This window comes from Martes martes, assembly GCF_963455335.1.
Source record: "Martes martes genome assembly, chromosome: 1".
NCBI classification, from domain to species: Eukaryota; Metazoa; Chordata; class Mammalia; order Carnivora; family Mustelidae; genus Martes; species Martes martes.
In genome coordinates this window covers 200869289-200891258 of record NC_137888.1, presented here as the reverse complement: position 1 = coordinate 200891258, position 21970 = coordinate 200869289, and the positions used below count along the sequence as shown (strand labels likewise).

The 21970-nt window shown below is 42.6% G+C and overlaps 1 protein-coding gene across 3 annotated transcripts in view; it reads right to left on the bottom strand.

The window, feature by feature from the left end:
* Positions 1–1016: 1016 nt before the first annotated feature.
* LRRC2 (leucine rich repeat containing 2) overlaps positions 1017–21970 on the bottom strand; it is a 39142-nt gene continuing 18188 nt past the window's right edge. Inside the window, exons 3-9 of one of the 3 annotated variants that reach the window (XM_080809654.1) lie at positions 19621–19828; positions 17739–17895; positions 16897–17033; positions 12382–12527; positions 10627–10782; positions 6626–6762; positions 1017–3188 (exon numbers count right to left, since the gene is read on the bottom strand). In XM_080809654.1, the coding sequence (XP_080665780.1) occupies positions 3139–3188; positions 6626–6762; positions 10627–10782; positions 12382–12527; positions 16897–17033; positions 17739–17895; positions 19621–19828 (991 nt within the window). In that variant the 3' untranslated portion in view covers positions 1017–3138. Of the gene's footprint in view, positions 3189–6625; positions 6763–10626; positions 10783–12381; positions 12528–16896; positions 17034–17738; positions 17896–19620; positions 20069–21970 lie in introns of those variants that run through there. The other 2 variants (XM_080809655.1, XM_080809653.1) reach the window with 2 other exon arrangements.

Below are 21970 nucleotides of genomic sequence, written 5' to 3'. Positions count from 1 at the left end.
TCCTTGAGTCCCAGTGTTGATCAGCTTCAAGAAGAGACTGGAATGTGCGTGCATGTATGCACGTTTACACGATAAAGACATGGCAGATACAGGAGGATGCAAAACATCTGCCGATATCCCCGGAAAGACTCTATAGTTTCAAAGATAGGCTGGGATGGGTGGAATGATTTGGAGTATATCAATAAGGAAAACAAACTAGAGAACAAAATTTAGATCATTACATGAAAGGAAGCAGGTGTTGAACAATCTGCGAGCTCACTGAAGACTAGCGCCAAGAACTTTAATTTTAGGAAAGAATTGGAAAGTTCTTTAAAATTCCAAGAAGTGTTATTACATGATCAAAAGTTACCCTGATAACACATACTGCTACCGACAAGGAGGGTGGGAAAGGCTAGGCAACGTGCTGTCCCTACAAATCAGGACTCGGGAAATGAGAATTATGTAAACCTACACCCGCCACAACACAGCACCTCAAAGTACGTTTCCTTCCCACTCAGGAGTAGTGAGAGATTCAAGAGATGCATTGAGGCAGGAAGGAAGGGAGACAAAGAAGGAAAGACAGTAACTGATTTCTGCAGCTTACTGTGAGCCATCATCAAGTTTCTCTAAACTGGTGTTTGGCAAGCGTACTTCTTGGTCATTCTAGAAACCTCCAGTCAAGAAATGTGGTGTGGTTCTTGCTGGTGATTAAAATGCACTACTTGGGGTGCCTGGGTGGCTCAGTGGGTTAAAGCCTCTGCCTTCGGCTTGGGTCATGGTCCCAGGGTCCTGGGATCGAGTCCCGCATCGGGCTCTCTGCTCAGCGGGGAGACTGCTTCCCCCTCTCTCTGTCTGTCTCTCTGCCTACTTGTGATCTCTCTCTGTCAAATAAATAAATAAAATCTTAACAAAAAATAAAAAATAAAAAAATAAAATAAAATGCACTACTCGATGATTTCACCTAAGTGTCTCTGCCCCTCAATGTCCGACATCTGAAAAATGAGTGTAATAATAAGCTTTGGGGACCAGAACCTTTTTCTCCTAGGAATTACATTTTATTCTTTTATTCATATTGCTTTAATGCTCATACATATATCCCACTATGGAAATTTCTTTTCCAAATGATGAATCAGTCCCTATGTATCATGTAAAATTTTCAAATCTTTATGATATTGCCACTAAGATGCCTTATAATCTTGCTGCATTTTTACACATACATGAATAAATTAAATAGTATCTCTACACACATTATATTCAAATAATATATTGGGTATGGGATATTATGTGACATGAAATAATTATGTATCGGTGTAATACTTTTCCCTTTGTTTAGGAAGGAAATGTAGCACCAATACAGGGTTTTTGCACAAAAGACTGGTTTTATTGAAATAAATTTTACAGAGGTCACGGACAACTTATGTGAAAGCCCGTATTTGTCCCTTTTTAAGATTCATTTTCCATTTGGCTAAATATAGTGTATACCTTGGCATGAAATGAAATTTCAAAATCATTTAAGTAATACAACTAATAAATTTCAATGCCATTTTTGAAGACTTAAAAGAAGAATACAATTGTTTGAGGTTCAGTTGAAGTGATTTCTCATTTTCCTACTCTTTTCATCTCTAAACCTACTTCTCAGAGTTTGTTTTTAACTTGAGGCAATCCTCCCTGAAGCATTACCATATGGTTTTAGGATGCTCTGCGTGGTTTGCATCTGTTGAGGATAAAACACTGGGAATCATGATTAAATCTATCAAGACAAAATATGGAGGGTGTCAATAGTGGCCCCTGTGGGGACAGACTGTTGTTCAGATAAGAGAAAATAAAAATCACCCTTCATTTCTTCCCAAAAAACCCAACTGGCTAGACTTATGTGTCCAATATGGCACCCCCCCCCCGTGGCAATCCAAATTTAAATTTAATTTAAAATCCTTAATTAATTAAAAGTTCTTCAGTTTTATCAGTCATTATTCAAGTAGTCAAAAAGCATGTGTGTCTGGTGGTCACTACATTTGGACAGCGCAGATACAGAACATTTCCATCACTGCAGAAAATTCTACTGGATGGCACTGAATTAGACCATGTAGGAGTCAATTCATATAGGAATAAACGTGAATATATGCACTTTTTTCTTTTTTAATCACAGAAGCTCCTTGTTAAAGCTTATCTTCAACTCACAATCCTGTTTCCTCTAGCCTAAAATAGTGGTATAAAAATAGGTATTTGTACAATTTCTCTCCAAATCAAATGTGATAAAGGAGTCCAAAGCCCTATCATGACTCCCATCTTTGCCAACAAAAAACAGTCTCATGAGCTCCCTGTGGGCTGCAGCATGATGGCCTGGGCAGAGCTCTCCTGTGGCACCTGTCAGGAAGCTTTGCTAGGGCGTCCTCATTGGTACAGACTAGTCACCCCTGCTACCTCGAACAGCCACCTTGGAGGAGGGGTCCCTGAGGGTACTGCCTCTGCTCCCTGTTGTAAGGTGTGTCCTGGGACCCATGAAGTACCCACTCAGGATAGGAAGACCATCCATGTAGATCATGTAAGTCTTCCCAGGACCAGCCAGGACCACAATGCCTCTGTGAGGACCACCGGCGCACCATCTGAGTGTCCTGTGCCCAATACCTGAGCAGACAATTCTTTCTACCTTAATGCCCAAATTATACCTAAAGTCTTTCCTAAGACCCTACACTTAGAAAATACAATTAAAACACATGAAAATAGCAGTTTGTATTAACCCAATTTTCTCAGTAAAAGAAATAATTCATTAAAACTCTCTCAAAATAAAATCTCATTTGGCTAGTCCCATATAAATGCTCTTTTTACAACCCCTTTATCCCTGGATTCCTAAAAACAGTGCAATCAACTTCAGATTTTGGTCTCTAGGTTTTAATTTAAAAAAATAACACATTTTCTAAAATATTAAAGGTGCGTTATTTGGAAAAAAATATACGTAAATGAACCTTTATATATAAACCCATTTATCAATTCTGCAGTCCACTGAGAGGAGTATTCACAAATGTGAAATCTGAAAATTATTTTTCCTAACTATGAGTGTGGTTTCTAGACTTTGTCCTTAAGCGCAAACCATTATTCCAGGACACCAAGATTTATAGCTCTGCAGCACAGGGAGATTCTGCAGTCTTCTGATGGATGGTATCAAAGCTGAAGGCTAAAAGATACTTTGGTGGTATAGCTGGGAACAGATTCTGTAACAAAAGAAACAAAGATACTCAACCATTCCCCATTTTACCACAAAGTGTAGCTACAAACCATTGCTCATGTTAACCAACAAATTACTACCCTTCCCAGGTTAAAGTATGGAGGTGAATGGAATTATCTATCACCATTAAGTCAGCTTTCACAAATGTTTAGTCATGCTTTAGAAATATTTAGATCTGGGGCACCTGGGGTCATCAGATCATGGTCTCAGGGTCCAGGGATCAAGCCCTGAGTCAGACTCACTGCTCAGCGGGGAGCCTGCTTCTCCCTCTCGCTCTACTTGTTCCCCTGCTTGTGCTATCCCAGTGTTTCAATCAAGCAAATAAATAAAATCTTTAAAAAAAAAAAAAGTGGGGGGGGTGCCTGGGTGGCTCAGTGTGTTAAAGCCTCTGCCTTCAGCTCAGGTGATGATCCCCGGGTCCGGGAATCGAGTCCAGCATCGGGCTCTCTGCTCGGTAGGGAGCCTGCTTCCCCCTCTCTCTGTCTGCCTGCCTCTCTGTCTACTTGTGATCTCTGTCTGTCAAATAAATAAAATATTTTTTAAAAAAAGAAGAAGAAGAAATATTTAGATAGAATTATTAACCCTCATTCTTTTGCAATCTTTCCAACAAACTGACACAGCTACATCAGAATCTGAGAAACTGTATAACCCTAAAAATAATAAAAATTGGCTAAAACAGAAATAGATGGCCATGGACCTGAGACAGCAGGTAAGACCCCATGTGGAAGGGAAAAAGGTTTATAAGCAAAGTTTGCACTATTCCTAAACTGAGCATGACCTTAGTCTTGCTCTTCCCACTGGTTACTGCCCACTCTCCCTTCATAGCCTAATTTTGTCAAAGGATGGTCTATACCAATGCCTCTCAAGGTGAGGCTCCCAGACCCAAGGCACCAACATCACCCAGGACCTTGTTAGAAATGCACATTCTTGGTCCTACCCCAGAGCTGCTGAGTCAAAATCTCTGAGGGTGGGGCCTGCAAGTGATTCTTAGGGTTGCTAATGCTTGAGGACCAGCCAAGGGTTTCACTTGCTCATCATTCTTGTATCACATGAGTTTGGAGGTCAGCGTAACTCATTAAAGCTACTTTTTTTTCCCCTTAGCTATGGATTCTGGTTAAAACCAGCTGAGTACATTGAAAAGAAATAAAATAAAATTAAATTAAAATAAAAATAAAAAACTGGCTGAGTATTGGCGATATCATATGAACCAATATGAATATATGGAAGACAGAATTATTACAATTATTTAGAAATAAGTGAATGAATTCAAAAGCTATTATCACTAACGTTAACCTTACAAAGCAAATTATTTCATCACTGACCAACAGATCCAAAGCTAACTACTTATTTTCTCTAATTCTTTCTTGTATTTTTAAACAATAACTCAAAAATGTAATTATGAATAAATCTATAAAATACAACAATAAAGGTTTTCACAAGAGGAAACTTGTGCAACCCAAAAATAAATTTTTTTAAAGATTTTATTTATTTATTTGACAGAGAGAGATCACAAGTAGGCAGAGAGACAGGCAGAGAGAGAGGAAGGGAAGCAGACTCCCCGCTGAGCAGAGAGCCTGATGCGGGGCTCGATCCCAGGACCCTGGGATCATGACCTGAGCCGAAGGCAGAGGCTTTAACCCATTGAGCCACCCAGGCACCCCCCAAAAATAAATTCTGACAAAACAAATGGTTCTGCTATTTGTTTCATGTTTCATATAAATTTCTCGTTTATTTCACACTATTTCAGCTTTCAAGATTGGAGATAGCCAAATGAATTAGAGGTAACTGCAGAGAGATTTAATAATTTAGTTGAAAAAAAATTTTAAGTTGACAAATAAATGGTATCTTTCATTCCTCTCATGAAACCCCTGAATATCTGAATGTGACCAATCATCCTTAGTCTATGAATGGGCAGCCATACCAAGGAAGGAGGTGGTGATTAGAAGAACAAAGGGTGACTTATGCGTTCTTCCTGTGTTTGTGTGCTTGCAGCAGAAGGAAGGGCTTCTACATTCTAGAACGCTTTGGAAACAGCCTCTGGGAAATCGCTTCCCACCCTTTCCTGAGGTCCTGTGACTTCCCCTTGTTCCTCTGTATTATCACCACCCTGTGGGAAACCAAAACTAAAAGGATCTAGCTACTAGTCTGCCACTTTGTGTTTTTTCCTTTGGTCATTTTTCATACAAGTGGACCTTGATTTATGCAAGAAACAACTTTTTCTAAAGTTGAAATGGAATCTTATTTTCCCATTAACTGAGATACTCTTTTGTCAAGGTCATTTTGTTAAAAACTCATGTATAGTTAGTAAGGCAACGTCTCAAGTGTATGTTTCCAGGCCTCTCTGTCAAATAGTTTGTAAGGGCCCACTTAGCCAGAGCGAGTCATTTTGTTGTTTATGCAGTAAACTTAGATTGATCCTTTCTCCACCCCCCCCCCCCGCACCGAGGAAATAATTTAGAAACAAGTCTGGGAAACCAGTAAAATATGACTGACCAGCCCCTGATAACAAAGCCCATATACCAGGATGTGTCAGGTCAGGGGGAGGTAACAGAGCTTAGAATACAAGGATGAGTCAAGCCAGATGGAGACATCCAATCAGGGAAGCACCTCCCCAACCACCCAAGAATGTGGACCCTGCCTTTTGGGTGCCAATTCTGACCAGAGTGATAGGCTAGTTCAAATAGCTACTATAGGGTGAACTTGTAATTCAATTGGTCACCTTTGTGTGGCCAGGCTCAACCACATGGCCTTTGCTCTATAAAAGTTAGTCTGTGAGGCTGGGACCCCTCGCCTCTTTGCAAGAGACTGCCCTGGCCGGTCAGTTTGATTCTCGATGCTTGGCGCAAAATAAAGCTTTGCTTGACCTTTGCTTTGTATCAGTCTCGCTCCTTTGACCATGGACCCAACAAGCTGATGATGTATCAAGTATTCAAGTACACTAGAAAAATTTGATATTTAAAGAAAAAATTATGTGTGTGTGTATATATATAAAATATAAATTTACATATAATATGTAATTATATAAATATATAAATATTACAAATTATATAAATATATAATTTCTATAAATATATATATGGTATGTGGAAAAATAACCAATTAACCAACTAACTTTTTAGCATTATGAGTTCATGTTGCTTGAGTACATGGAATTTCATATATTCATTTAAATGAATTTTATTTTTTTAAGATCTTATGTATGTATGTATGTATGTATGTATTTGAGAGAGAGAGAGAGCTGGGAGAGGGGCAGAGAGAGAGAGATAAGCAGACTCTGCACTGAGCACGGAGCCCAACTGCAGGGCTTGATATCAGAACTCCAAGGTCATGACCCCAAGATCTGAACAGAAATCAAAAGTTGGATGCTTAACCGACTAAGCCACCCAGACACCCCTAAAATAATTTTAAATATGATTAGCATACCTCTTTCTTTAACATCTTCAAGATAGGCTTTCAAAAATTCTTTATCAAAGCATTGACGATCTCGTTCACTTTCCATCACTTCAACGCCATCTTGACACTGGGCATTATCAAGAGGATTGTCCATAAGACTTACAAATCTGTTCAAGAAAATACAGACAATATCTCATTTTCACCCGTACATGTTTCACCACAGAATTCCTCTCAGAAGAAGTCAACCTCTTACTTATCCTTGAAGGTCACAGAGGACCACTTAATATTGACGTCACCGGTGGACTGCCCCATGGAATAATCCAACAAGATTATGGAATCAGTCCTGCTCAGAGGCCTGCTGGAGGAATGAGAGCTACTCAGCCACAGACAGAGGACAGTGACCCCATCAGAGGCCTTGAGGTGGACATTAACACTTGCTCTCTGTCAGACCATTCACACTGGATCATGTCCTACTATGGTTGGTGTTACTCCTGGTGAATGGTATCAAACTCTAAGAAGAGGAGGGGTTAAATTATAAAGAACTCAGATGGTCAGTATCTTTGCAACTGAAAAGATGGATGCTCCTACCCAAAAAAGAAGCCCAAGGAGAGAAACTAAAATGACACTTGATCTCCTGTCCTCACAGTTTTGGAAGATGTTTTGCTGTGAAAGGCAGTGTAATTATTTCAATTCAAACTTGGAAATCCCTTGAACAGTCTCCAGCTGCAAATGTGGGCCCTGCTGGCTTGGGTGGTATTGTTCTCATTGGTTTGTGGAAGCTCTAGACATGTGGAAGATAAAGCCCCCCTGTTCTATTTTTAGTACATATATTTCCCAGTTCATTTTTCTTGTAGTTTTATTTAATGTCTAAATGCAGAGAAAGCAAAAAAGTTCTAATGTCTTTGTGGATTGATTCATGCAACTTTTCCTTGGCAAGCTCTTTTTTTTTTTTTTAAGATTTTATTTATTTATTTGAGAAAGAGAGAGACAGAGATAGAGCATGAGTGAGAAGGGGAGAGGGAGAGGGAGCCCCATGCAGGACTCGATCTCAGGACCTTGAGATTATGAGCTGAGCCGAAGGCGGCAGCTTAACCAACTCAGCCACCCAGGTGCCCCCTTTGCAAGTTCTTTCATTGAGTTAATTTTTGTCATCCATCCCTATCCAAAAAAAAAAAAAAGCCTATATTTCATCATTCTTTAATGTTTTATCAGAGTAATCACTCTACATATTTTAAAATTTGCAAGGATACTGTTTTATTTAAAACCACAGTCTCTCACTCACACTCTGTGTCTCAGATCCCCCAGAAGCAATCTCTTTCATGGGTCAATCACTATTTTTACTTATCCTACTGGAACTCTCTTTTATGCAGGACTAATACTCCAATGTTGTTTAATCAAGCAGAGGTATTCCTTTCCTTCTCTTCCATTCCCCAACTCTACCACCTCCCAATTTTTATGATCTATACTTTCACTTTTTCAACATTCCATTATGAAAATTTTCCAACATTTAGGAAAGTAAAAAAAAAAATAATAATAATAACCGCTACAGTGAACACCCCTGTCCGCACCAACTAGGTTCCATATTTAAGATTTTATTGCAGCTGCTTTATGACACATCCATCCATTCATCCACCCCTCAATCTACTCATCAAGCCATCTTATTCTCTGATGCATTCGAAGCACTCACAGACATCACGTACTTTCACTTTCACACCGTGAACACCAGCACCATCCGCATTCTGTTCTGAAACCATATTTAACATTTCTATCTTGCCTACAGGTTGATTCCAAAATTGAAAAATTCATGTCTTTGTGACAATTATCTGGAAAGAGTCAGTGATGCCTTCACGTTTGAGGCTGAGACCCCAGCATGTTGGCTGGGCACCCACACGCGCAAACTGTGTTTGCCCCGGCGCCAGCCCACCACGGGTGAGCACGGGGGCAAGCAGCTGCCAGTCCCCTGGGAAGTCTCCGAACACAAAACTCTGGGGGTTTCCCCCAAGGCCACCCTAGAGGACACCTCAGCCTTTTTGGTCAGATGCTGAGTGGTCTGCGCAGTGGAACTGAGGAGGAGATTAGAAGGCGGGGGATCGTCTGTGTACATGAAATTGTCCTTTTGTTTTTTAGTATCCTGCCTCAATCTACACCAGCCTGGACCTAGAATTTCTGACCACATGCTTCTTCAGAGTTCTCCAGGACCAATGGGCTTAATTTTTTGATTTGGTCTCTGAACGTGAGCCTACTCCATTCTATTTTTATCAGTCACCACTGTTCCATCTGCTGTATGTCTCCCAAAGCGTGTGGCATCTCTCATTTTGTGAAGGCCTTCCCTTGCTTTCTCCATCATGGGGGCTTATAGGTTTTATTTTTTTCCTCATCTCAATAGGATCTCAAGAGGGATAAGTGTAGATTGACATATGGTCAATCTACCATCATTAACATGCCATTTCTTGTTCTTTTTATATTTAATCTCTGGCTTATTCTAGATGTCTCCCTATACGACACACAGCAAAAATATGGCTATAGGGCCATAAGCTTTCTGATGTTGTCAAGGGAAGAACGGGCTTTGTCTTTCCCTAATTATCCAACTTCCTTAAAGGTGTATTAAGTCACTCAGACCTTCCCCACTGGTTTATGAAATTCCCTGTATCACAGATTAGGATCACATTCAGTACGACCCACTTTGGTCTAATAATTCAGCTACAAATCATTGCCTAGTACCACCTCATTTTGAATCTTATACATTTAAACATATTGTCATTCTCAGTAAGGCAAATTCTGTCCTGTTACTCTTGTTTGTTTGTTTTTTTTAAGATTTTATTTATTTATTTGACAGACAGAGATCACAAGTAGGCAGAGAGGCAGGCAGAGAGAGAGGAGAAAGCAGGCTCTCCACGGAGCAGAGAGCCCGGTGCGGGGCTCGATCCCAGGACCCTGAAATCATGACCTGAGCCGAAGGCAGAGGCTTTAACCCACTGAGCCACCCAGGCGCCCCTGTGTTACTCTTGTTTTCCAAAATTATTGTTGCTGTTCTTAACTTTTTGCCTTTCAGATATACTTTCCAATCAGTTGGTCAAGCTCCAAAAAAAGAAATCCCACTGGAGTTATGGTTGGAATCACATTACACTGATGTATAATTTTTGGAAGAAATCACATCTTTAACGCCTTTTCATCCAGAAAAGACAAAGTACATCTTTCCAAATACTCAAGACCTCTTTGGCCTCCTTGCATCCAAAAGACATTCCTAGGACAGCCAAGGGCAGGGGAAGACTCATCCTGGTGGAAGGAATATGGTGGGCCAGTGGGGAGAAGATGTCATATCCCTGTTCATCTTGTGCTTACACAGAAATGAATTTAGTCTCTCTCTTTGCAATAGCTCACTTCTCTATTTCTGTCTGCTATGCATCTTACTGCCAGGATCAGAAGATGAGGAAGAGTTCTGATGAGGTGAGCACTTATCACTGAAAGAACGGGACATTTCTGGGAAATCACCCCTTGAGTCATGGTTTTAGCAAACACCTGGTGTTTAAGGCAGATGAGTCCCTGGACACAGGACGGAGGGGGCTCTCATTGGAGCAGCATCATGCCAAGGTGGCCTGGAGTCAGCTTCAGGGGAGGGAGGGTGCTATGGCTTTTCAAGTCCCCTTCCAAGGTAAGAAAGACTGTTCAATGTCTCAGGCCAGATTCGAAGCTGTATCACATTGGTTGGGATGGTTTTTCTTAGTTTGGGGTGGTTTACAGGTTTCTTTAAGGAAACCAAAAAAGGGTAGGACAACCAGGGAGCCCTGGGCGTGTGGTCTGTCACACTTCAAACAGCAGTAGCATTTGTCCAGAAATCCTCTGAGATCTACTTCCTCATGCCATTGGCCAAAAACTTCAAAATCCTGTACAAAGGCATTGGAACTTCTGTGAACCAGGATCAGGTCATCTGAGTCCAAGAACCATCCTATCTGGTTCCTGAGACAGGTGAGCACCAGGCTGCAGGTCCTCCTTACCTTGTGTGTTAAAGTCTCTAGGGGGGATCTACTCACTTTAAAGGTGTGGATGAGTCACACAGGGCAGTCGGGAGCTCCACCAAATGGTCCCCACTGACGACTAGCAGGGTGAGCTTCTTTAGGTTAAGCAAGGCATAAGGAAGATAGGTCAGCTTGTTCTTATACAAGAGAAAGGTCTGCAGTTCTTCTAGCCTAAGAAGAAGTAAAAGGGATAAGGGGATTAGACTTATAAGGATTAACCTCATAGCGGAAAAAAAAACAAAGTAAATGGCAAATAAATTCTGGTATGAAATCCCTACATAGTTTATTTTATATATGTGACCCTTACGAGGATAAGTGGACTTTAGAATTTAAATAAAGTCATGCCAGGTGACGCAATTTGGGATTTTTAAAGTTTTCCCTGGCTTAATTACCAAACAAAGACAAAAACAGCAGCAGGATAACAAACTGCACATTATACACTAGTCTGGGAAAGGACCTGACCCTCAGTACATCTCTCCAAGTGTCTGACCTGACCCTCAATACATCTCTCCAAGGGGTCAGCAAAGGAATGGGAAAGGAACTATACTGGAACTGGGGCTAAGAATGAACAGATCTGGGCCACATATTTCCTGGTATATGTCTTGAAAGCCCAGTATTCCTCCCCTATCATATTTTCTAAATTTAAAATGGAAAGAAATCTGTCAAATGAAAAGGAAAAGAGCAAAATGTGCTCTGGATTTGTTTTATTTGTTTTCCGTTTTATTCTAACTCGGTGACTACCCCACCCCCCGCACCCAGTTTTTTTCTTGCATGCATTTCCAAAATCTTGATTGAGCCTACAAATATTTCACAGAGTTTGCCTCGTGTTTCAAACTAAAACGATTCCCACTTAGTCTCACAAAACTGGAAAGCACTGATACACATCACAAGTACCAGGAATAGAAAAAGGTCATGTAAGTGACTTTGGGAACTAAGTCAGTTTTGGCTTCTGGGTCATGACAACTTACTTATTATGCACTATCTTTATAAAGGAGACTCTGGATCCCAAAAGGTCAGATATTTTGTTTCATTCACTATTTTAAACTCTGGGCCTGCCATACAGGAGCCTAGTATCATTGGTAGAAAGAATGAATGAATGAAATGGGTGAATGAATGGATCTTACATGCTCGGTGTAATTTTTTTTTTTTAAGTAAACTCTATGCTCATCGTGGGGCTTGCACTCACGATCCCACGATCAGGAGTCTCATGCTCTACTGACTGAGCCAGCCAGAGAGCCCAGTGCAATTATTTTTTAAGCACGAAATACAAGGATATGATTGGAAAAACTTTACTAATCATATCGATTTGTTTGAAAGATCATGTGTGATAAATCAATAAATGAAACCAAGAAAAATTACCCTCACTGACATTCTAAACAGAGTTTAGAATGTTCCTCTTCCATATATAACATATATATAAAGACATAGAGTGATACGTTTCTATTCCTTATATAATAAAGATACCTTGCAATGTCTATGGGGTAAAGTTAATGATGTCATTCTGTTGAGGACTCAAGGAAATTAAAAGTTCACCAAGACAACGGAGATGTGTTCAAATGCACATACACACGCACGCACACTTACGAGGCTGGAAACTGGAAACTGTCTCATTATCTAAAGAATGAAACTCATTTCCCAAAAACAGTAAACTCTTGGAAAATTCACTGATTTCAAAGACCATTCGTGTGTTATGCCTGTTTAACACGTTAACGGTGTTTAAGGTGTTAGTAACTAATTCATACACCTCACCTTCAGAATGCGAGTAGCTACCTGTCTATATCTTGGGGCAGGTCATTCAGGATATTGTTGCTGATATCCAACCACTGCAAATTACACATCCTCAGGACACAGATCGGGACACTGGCAAACTTGTTTGCTGAGATATCTACAAATGTAACTTGCTTCAAGTTACTTAACTAGAAAGGAATAACAACATATTCTAATTACTTTTGTAAGTGCAGGTATGTTCAACTAATAATTTTCAGGTGATATTTCTTCCCAAAGGCCCTTCTAAGAATATACGCAACACAGATCAGAAGAACATGTATTCTGGAGTGCTGACGACGTGCTCCATGCCGGGCGGGCTAAGATCAACAGCACACAGGGGCTGCCTACACATCTGAAAATAAGCAATGCCATTTAATGTAGCAAGAACTAACGTGAAGAAGTTTTCAACTGGGTGTGTTCAGCAGCACAGACATAAGGGGCTAATGTCCCAATGTCACAGTAGGGTAAGGGAAGGGGTCAGGATAGATCTCACGGAAAATGGAGTTTTTGCACTGGGTCCTGAGGTTTCCCCGACAGGGGGAAAGATAGAGAAGGGAACTTCAGGTAGGGAGCAGCATGTGCAAAGTCACAGGAAACAAAACTCTTGAAAGCACAAGCCTTAAAAAATAGAATGATTTGAAGATAGCCACAAAGAGTGTTGGCAGTCTTTTTTTTTTTTTTTTTAAGATTTTATTTATTTATTTGACAGAGAGAGACACAGCGAGAGAGGGAACACAAGCAGGGGGAGTGGGAGAGGGAGAAGCAGGCTTCCCGCTGAGCAGGGAGCCTGATACAGGGTTCGATCCCAGGACCCTGGGCTCAGGACCTGAGCTGAAGGCTGATGCCCAACAGACTGAGCCACCCAGGCGCCCTGGAGTTTTGGCAAATCTTAAATAGACTCACATTTGAGCTCATGCAGGAATGGAGCAAGCAATCAGAAATCTCTACTCTTTAGGCCTCCTTTCCATAATTTGTGTTTTTAATATGGTAACTGGATATATAGGGACATATTTTTTTTATTTCAAATGCAAATCTATGAATATTGAATGAAGTAGGAAATGTGTCTCATGTTTGGATTTGTTTTTGTAAGTTGGGTCATGGCTATGACATATAGAAGGAGCTACCTTTTACTGATTTACTGATTTTACCTTTTACTGATTTACTGATTTTACTGATTTACTTATTTTCGGAGTCCACAGATAACATTTGGGCTGCCCTTCAGAACACATTTTCCAAAACTGTTATGCAATATGCAATATGGAGCCAGTTGAACCAACAGAAGGAATGAACGAAATCTACGAAAGAAAGAAGCAGTAGGCTTATACCTCTCTTTACCTTAATATAATACCTAATTCCCTACTGCTACATTTGCTTTAGTGACTCACAGGTCAAACTCACCCCTTTGAATGGGCACATTCTAATTTTGCTCTTGTTTTGAATTTCTAAAAATGAATGTGAAGACAGTAATGGGATAGTAAATAAGCATCAGAAAAGATGTTTGGGGTGCCCATAATTCAATCTAAAGTCTCTGACCATGTTGCCAGTGTTCTCAGATCAGCAGAAAAATCAAGACTGAATTAACATCAGTCTCTTGTCTTCCTCCTTTTTACAATAAATGTAGAAGGTACATTTTTTTTAGACTGTAAAAAAATAAGGTCTTTTCCTTTTTTTTTTTTTTTAAGATTTATTTATTTGACAGAGAGAGAGACAACGCACAAGCAGGGGGAGCAGCAGACAGAGGGAGAGGGAGAAGCAGGCTCCTCACTGAGCAGAGAGCCCAAATCAAGGCTCGGTCCCAGGGTTCAGGGATCATGACGTGAGCCAAAGGCAGATGCTTAACCGACTGAGCCACCCAGGTGCCCCAAGTTCTTTCCTTTAAATATCCTCAATAAGTTAAGACTTCTGTGAAAATTAGAATAAGGAAAATCACAGTGGCATCAAACTAGCAAGGAGACAAATGCCTGGATATAGTCATTCCCCACTAGCTACTTTCATCAAGGGCAAAACAAAACACTCATAAATTCTTTGGAAAGGTAGTTACATTTGCCTGAAAATTCCAGTGCTGTCCAGATAAAAATCTGACATTCAGTCAGAATAAATATAACACTCATTTACACAGAAGCTTCATTACCTTTACCTTTGTCTCAAAATTCCTGCTAGTTCCCTCCATGGGTCATTCATTCTATTTGCGGGTCTGTTTGAACTTGAATTCAGGATTGTGTCAATTATTTGTGTGAAAGGCAACCTCATGAAGACAGACACAATCATGCAAATACATAGAACCCTACTGAACGGTACACTTAAAAATGGTCACAGTGGTAAATGTAACGTTATGTTTTTAATAAAAAAAAAAATGTTTTAATGCCAGTATTTGGGTATGGCATCCAGGCAAATGGTGCTTTCCTGAGTCTGTAGAGACCAGAACCTTGGGTGCTGTGTGTTCCCTTTGGATACATACAAGTTGGACGCATAAGACTGAGACAACCTGTCTTCAGCTACATAGTTTCTATTTATCTTGAATAAACCCTAGTTTGGACAGGTGGGTGAACTTTATGTCCAGTGAGAACCATTCAGTCTGGAAATAGTGAAGTTATATATAAAGAGAGTCAGTGAGCTATTATAACAGAGCCAACTGGGGAAGTATAACAAGTACAGTGCATTTACAGAATCCCATTCAAAGTAAAGAGCCTAAAAATCTCTATCCCGGGTACATTTGTTCCCACCTATGTCAATATAGGGGAGTCAGCAGGACATTATTGTTTGCCAGGAAAAAAACAAACCCAACTTGTGGTTGCCTAGGGCTGCCTAATCCGCCAACTCATGCGGATTAACTGCAAACAGGAGAGACAGAATTTTGAGGGAATGACAGAAATATCCTAAATGTGAATTATGGTGAATTGTACACTTATGGCTGAATCTGGGGGTCTATAAAATATATCTCAATAAAGAGAAGGGAAAAGAGAAGGGACAGAGAGGCAAGCCTCGGAGGCTGCTGTTCCAGTTCAAACGGCGGACAGCACGGGCTTGGACCAGGATGTCAGTGGCAAGGTGCTGGGTGGTGGTCAGACACAGAACCTATTCTGAAGGACACGCTCAACAGGACTTACTTAACAGAGTGGAATCAGGGCATAGGGGCAAGAGACGTCAAGATGACTTGCCTTGCTTCCAGCCTGCACAACTGAGAGAAGACTGTGCCAATTTCTAAACTGGGGAGACCTGGGGGCACCTGGGTGGTTCAGTGGGTTAAGCATCTGCCTTTGAATCAGGTCATGATCCTGGGGTCCCAGGATCAAACCCCACCTCGGGCTCCCTGCTCAGCAGAGAGCCTGCTTCTCCCTCTCCCTCTGCCTGCCGCTCCCCCTGCTTCAGCACGCTCTCTCTCTTTCTCTCTCTGTCAAATAAACAAATAAAAATTTTTAAAATAATTATGTAAATAAACAAACAAACTTGGGAGGCCTGGGGAATGACCAGTCTCAAGGAGGGAGTCACGACCAGTCTCAAGGAGGGAGACACCCTCACCTGGACTGTTGGGCTTTTCCTGGAGCGATGGTAGAAGCAGCTACTTCCACCCGCCAAGAAGTTTCCAGGCAAGGAGAGTAATACCCCATCTGGGACTCTAATCAGCAGCCAGGGCCTTGTCAGCACCACACCAGCAACACTGTTTCCAGTCTGTTCCTTACCAGCAGGATTATGAGATCTCTATCTCCCTTCAGCATAAAAAGCCTGTTGAGTTTTGTTTGGCAACACTCTTCCCTCTCAGCGGCTCCATTTCATCAGAATGTGATGTTAAATCATTTAACCAGTGAATACAGACCAAAAGTCACTAGTGAATATTGTTTAAATGAATGGACCTTTAAAATCCTATCTGTTAAGACTGTTTTGGTTACCTACAAGTTTTTGTGAATATATTAACTTCTTTTAAAAATTTTACCCTCTTTGGGCGCCTGGGTGGCTCAGTGGGTTAAGGCCTCTGCCTCCGGCTCAGGTCATGATCCCAGGGTCCTGGGATCGAGCCCCGCATCGGGCTCTCTGCTCAGCGGGTAGCCTGCTTCCTCCTCTCTCTCTCTCTGCCTGCCTCTCTGCCTACTTGTGATCTCTGTTTGTCAAATAAAATAAATAAAATCTTTAAAAAAAAATTTTTTTACCCCCTTTATTTCCAACTGTTTCCAATTTATTTTACCACTGTGGATAAATAAATCCAGATCTGCATCACAGACAACAGGCATCAGACATTAAATAGACATTAAATAAAAATATCTCATATGAAAACAGGACGTCTTGCCTAGTTTTGTTTGTTTCTTTTTGACAGCTTTTCCGAACTTAAATTCAGCTCCCGTCCTAGTGTAAGAACATTTTGAAAGACCTTCTAATCACTGGTATGGGGTGATTGAAATGTCAAGAAAGCGTGATATACGAAAGATGGACTCTTACCTTGTGAACTGCCTCCCCACATTATAGATCATCCCATGTCATAAACCAAATACAAGTAAATTATAGTGCAAATGACTGCTTTCTTACTTCAAAGGGGAGCTCGGTTAATTCTAGGTTCCCAGAACAATCTAGTTTCTCCAGATTTTCACAATCCCCCAATTCTGGAGGGATGCTTCTCAGAAGGTTGAAGCTCACATTGAGTTCTTTCAGGTTCTTCAAGCGACCTGTCATTGCAACAAATGAACATCCATGGGGAAGATCCTTTAAGGTCTTTTAACAACAAACACAAGCCAAAGATAAAACATTTGTATAATGACGATGAGGGAGACATGGAACATAATTCTGTATTTGTTTTTTAAGCCTTTGATTAAATGTCAGCTTGTCAGTCCGTGATCATAGCATTTTGTGCTGACTCTCTAGTTAATCCTTCACGGAACTATAGGCAGCCCCCATCTTCTGCCCCTCACACCCCAAGAGAAAGAGAAGCAGTAATGATCACTGTAGTCTTCATTTTAAGGTACTGCAGCTGAACAGAACTGTGATGGAGAATTATAAAATGTTGATCAAAATGACATAATAGGCTATGCTAAACTTATATGGGAATAATTGGTTGTCATTTATGTTTGCAATGAACATGTATTGCATGCTTAACTTTCTAAAACTTAAAGAAAATAAACAAAAAGTTCACTCATGAGACTTCTAGTTTCTGAGCTATCAGCAAATGTCTGCCTGTGCCGAGTCCTGCAGGTGGGATGGTGGTATCACCACCCCAAGGGGACCTTGCAAAGGAAATAGCAGCTCTGGGAACAAAGGAAACAGCCCTGCCCAGCAGTGTCCTGGGCCACGAGGGAACGGAAGCTCCACGCAGCCTGCCCACCAGCTGCCTGCTTACCAGACAAGAACACGAAGGCTCCTGCTGGTGAACATACCAATTTCAGCTGGAAGACGGGAGATTTGGTTTTTTGGCAGATCCAGAATTCTCATCGCTTGAAACAGCTCAATGTAGGTAGGAATGATTTGAATCAGGGTATTAGTGATGTGCCATTCTTGCAAGTGCGTCTGCTCCTTCAGTGAATCCGGGAGCTCCTGAGACAGAATGAATGACATCAGTCACAACTAGTTCCTCATGGTGTCGGAGCCAAGTGGTGGCGTGTGCAAAGTCAAGTATAACCGGGCATTTGCGAGAAAGGCAAGAAGCAAGACAGCATGGGTGAGAGCATCAGACCTAACCTTACCCGGCTGCACAGCCCCTCCATGAAACCACTTTAAGACTCTGGGGTTGTCATGAATCTCACAACAGTGGACTGGCCAATTTCAAAAGTGCCATGAATTCCTGACACGAAAATCAAATGCCCAGTGAACACAGATAACCAGGCTCACACCTATAGCCACGACATGTACTGTTGGTTTACAACACACTGATTTAACATCTTCTGAAAACAAAATCTGTCCATGCATTGGATTTTAAAATGTGTGCTATATTTCCCTCCCTAGTTGCTTGATAAAGATCGAATCGTTGCTGTGCCAAGTTTCTCACTGTTTTTCTGAGTCTCTCATAGGAAAGAACACGAGAAAGAGAGTGGGGAGACATGCATGAATGCTGGGCCAGGTTCCGCCTTTTTCCAGGTGCACCACCTCCCTGGTCATTTGTGAAGTGACAGAGGAACTCAGCAGAATCCAAGGCTGCCCTGGGCTCAAGGGTTCTGGGATATGATTGCAAAGGTGCTGAGAAGTTCTTATGGATGTAGGTTCTCCAGGCAGGCTGGGAAACCCTTGTGGGGTAAGTGCTTAGACAAAGGCCATGTTTGACAATGACACATGAGAATGATTTACCAGCGGTATTTAATTAGAACTGCAGAAGGGCACCCACTGATTTCAACGATGGGGATGCAGGAGAAAAAGCCTAGAGGTTGCATAGTAATAAACTCTCCCAGTTTCAGAGGGCAGTGCAGCCTCCAAGTCAGTGTCCTAGAATACTGGCTCATGCAGGACCCACAACGGCCCTCAGAGGGAGCTAAGGCAGCCCTTAGCCCCATTTTACTGGGGTGGAGAGAAAATATATGAAAGTGGAGTAAAGTGTCCCCAGATCACATGACCAATAAAGGACACCCACCACGATCGCCTCCCCAAATTCAGTCTCCCAGCCCAGAGCCCCTTCAGCCGTAAGTTGGGGGCATAAAAAGAGATGAAGGGCAGGTTCCAGAGAGCCCCAGCCCCCCAGAAAGAGACCATCGTACCAGTTTGCTTGCCCATAGCACACTCAGGTGCTGCTTCCGCCAGAAAACGTCAGATCACCCGCAAGCCCAGGAGATACTGCCCCAAGCAAAGCAGCAGGTCAGGGCACCGGTAGCAGGAAGCCACCTGTAAACCCCAGAGGAAAGAAAGGGGGTGGGGGCGGCTACATCTTTGTGTTGGCCTCAGACTCTCAGAAGGAAAAACAGCTAAATCTGTCACCACGTACCAGGGGATGTTACCTGAAAGGCTCGGTTCATTAAAAAAAAAAAAAAAAAAAAAAGCAAAGAGTGATTTTAAAGGTCTTGGGGGAGAGACCGCAGGAGTAATCATTTTAAAGGCTGTGCCATCCTGGGGAGGGCCGCCAGGATCCCAGCGCCTGCCGACCTCGGAGGGACCCCGCTGCCCTCCCCAGGACTGCAGGGTCTTGCACGGAGGAAGAGACCTGAGAACCCGGTTTAGAGCACGCAACTGGCTCCTCCCCATCCATGGGAAAGCTCTCTTTCGGCCAAGGTCAAGGCCAGTCAATGCCTCCAGCAGAATCCAGCAGCGCATCGGGCACCCCCTTGCTGCACTCACCGTCCACTGCTCCCCCGAAAGCTCAAACACAAACGGACTCCTCCGTTTGTCTCTCTCCTTGGAAAGTGAACTCTGCCTCGCGAAAGTGTTCCTTTCGATCTTTTCCAGAAGCCTCGCGCTGGTGTCTACGAAGCCATTCTTGCAGTACGCAGCCTGGGGGATGCCTTTCCTCCTGCACTCGGCCACGAAGTTCCACTCCTCCTTTATCCTAAACGGACAGCAAAGGGCGAAGTCACGCTCCTGGGGAACCGCCCTCACCTGCCCGGAGTTGCCGGCAGACCACCTGTGCGCAGGCGCAGTCCCTCCCCAGGCCGGCGATTTCCCCGCAGCGGCTGGAGACCCAGGGGCCCCGCCACGGAACCAAACCTCAGCTCTGCGCCCTGCACTCTTTCCTGGGTCCCTCTGCTGTGGGAACGTAAGCGGCATCTTAAACCCTCGGAGCCGTGAATTATCAGCAACTTTGACTAAAAAAGTGGAGAAGGTGAGTGGGATGGAATTCCTAAAATTTCTACCAAAGTTACCTATGTATTTGATTAGTTACGATTTCCTTGGATATTATGTGGTGCTAGCCCAAGTTGTTTTGTAAGATTTTATTTATTTATTTGACAGAAACACAGCGAGAGAGGGAACACTGGCAGGGGGAGTGGAAGAGGGAGAAGCAGGCTTCCCGTGGAGCAGGGAGTCCGATGCTGGGATCCCAGGACCCTGAGATCATGACCTGAGCTGAAGGCAGATACTTAAGGACTGAGCCACCCAGGCACCCCTCTATTGTTTTTTAAATGCCTGGCCACAGGAATATGCTAATCTTTCAAGGGTGTCTGATTTGAAATAAATAGGCCGCCCCAGTTTATAACATACCTTAAAAACGATCTTTACAACTCTGCAGAGACTAAAGTGAACTTGCAGAAAACTGATAGCAACACAAATAATTCTTGACTACAGACACACAAATCAGTTCTGTCCGGTGGAGGGACAACCCTCCCCCACCTCTGAGGACAAATTGTTCCGTTTGCAAGTTCATTTCAATTTTCCTGATACCTAAACGTGTCTGTCCTTTGGATTCTCCTCTGAACCGGCTGCAACACCTCCCTCCTTGTCCTCGTGTTCATAATGAGAAAAACTGAATTTTTAACTCGCACTCCCTCTGTATCTGCACGTTTTCTGAGGGTTAACCTTTAACACAGGTTGGGCACCCTGTGAGAAGTCGGGCAGTGGTGCCCTTGAGGTGGGGAGAGAAAGCCCAGACCTCTTTCCCTCATCCCTGTTGGGTTGGGACCCGCAGGGCTCAGAGAGCTGTGATCACCTTCTCCTTTATGTAGCTTCAACAGCTTTCAGTCCTGCCTGGTTTTTGTTGCACGCCCCCAATTCCACTCAAGCCATGCCCCATCACCCCCGACCCCCCCATAATGTGCAATTCTTAGGGAATGAGTAAGCAGAGAAACCAGAGGGGCAAAGCTGCTGGGACAGCGTGCAGAGGGCGCGGAGCCAGCAAGAGACCCCTGATTCAGAGCCACGCCCACACTGCTAAAGGAATCACAGGTGCTGAAACATTCTAGTAAGTGTTTATTTTTTTTTAAAGATTTTATTTTATTTATTTGACAGAGAGAGAGATAGAATCACAAGCAGGCAGAGCAGCAGGCAGAGAGAGAGGGAGAAGCAGGCTCCCCGCTGAGCAGAGAGCCCGATGCGGGGCTCGATCCCAGGACCCTGAGATCATGACCCGAGCCGAAGGCAGAGGCCTAACCCACTGAGCCACCCAGGTGCCCCCTAGTAAGTGTTTATAGACAGTCTTTCCACCAGTCGAAAGTTAGGAGTGTTAGCAAAGCTTGGTAGCAACACTAGAATGTGGTCAGTTGTCAGTAATTCCTCAGGAGAGCTGCAATGCAGGGGTGGGTGGCTGGGGACACAGCCGGACCCTGCCAGTCACCAACCCTCTAGATCCCAGCGGATTTTATAAAGATCATATGTATACTGTATGATCCAAACATTCCACTCCTAGGTATTTCTAGAAGACAGGGGAAAGCATATATCCATACAAAGACATGGGCATATGTTCATATTAGCTTTATAGCCCAAACCTGGAAACAACCCAAATGCACCTTCACCGGTGAATGGATGGACATACTGTAGCTTATTCATACCATGGAACACTACTCAGTGATAAAAAGAAATGAACTCTTGATACACACTACCACATGAATGAATCTCAGGGTCATCTGGTTGAATGAAAGAATCCAGGTAATCAATCAATCAAGAATCCAGACCAAAAAAAGTATTCCACTTATATAGAATGATCTGCAAGACTCTAATAAATGCAAAATCATCTACAACAACAAGAAGGCGTGACTGC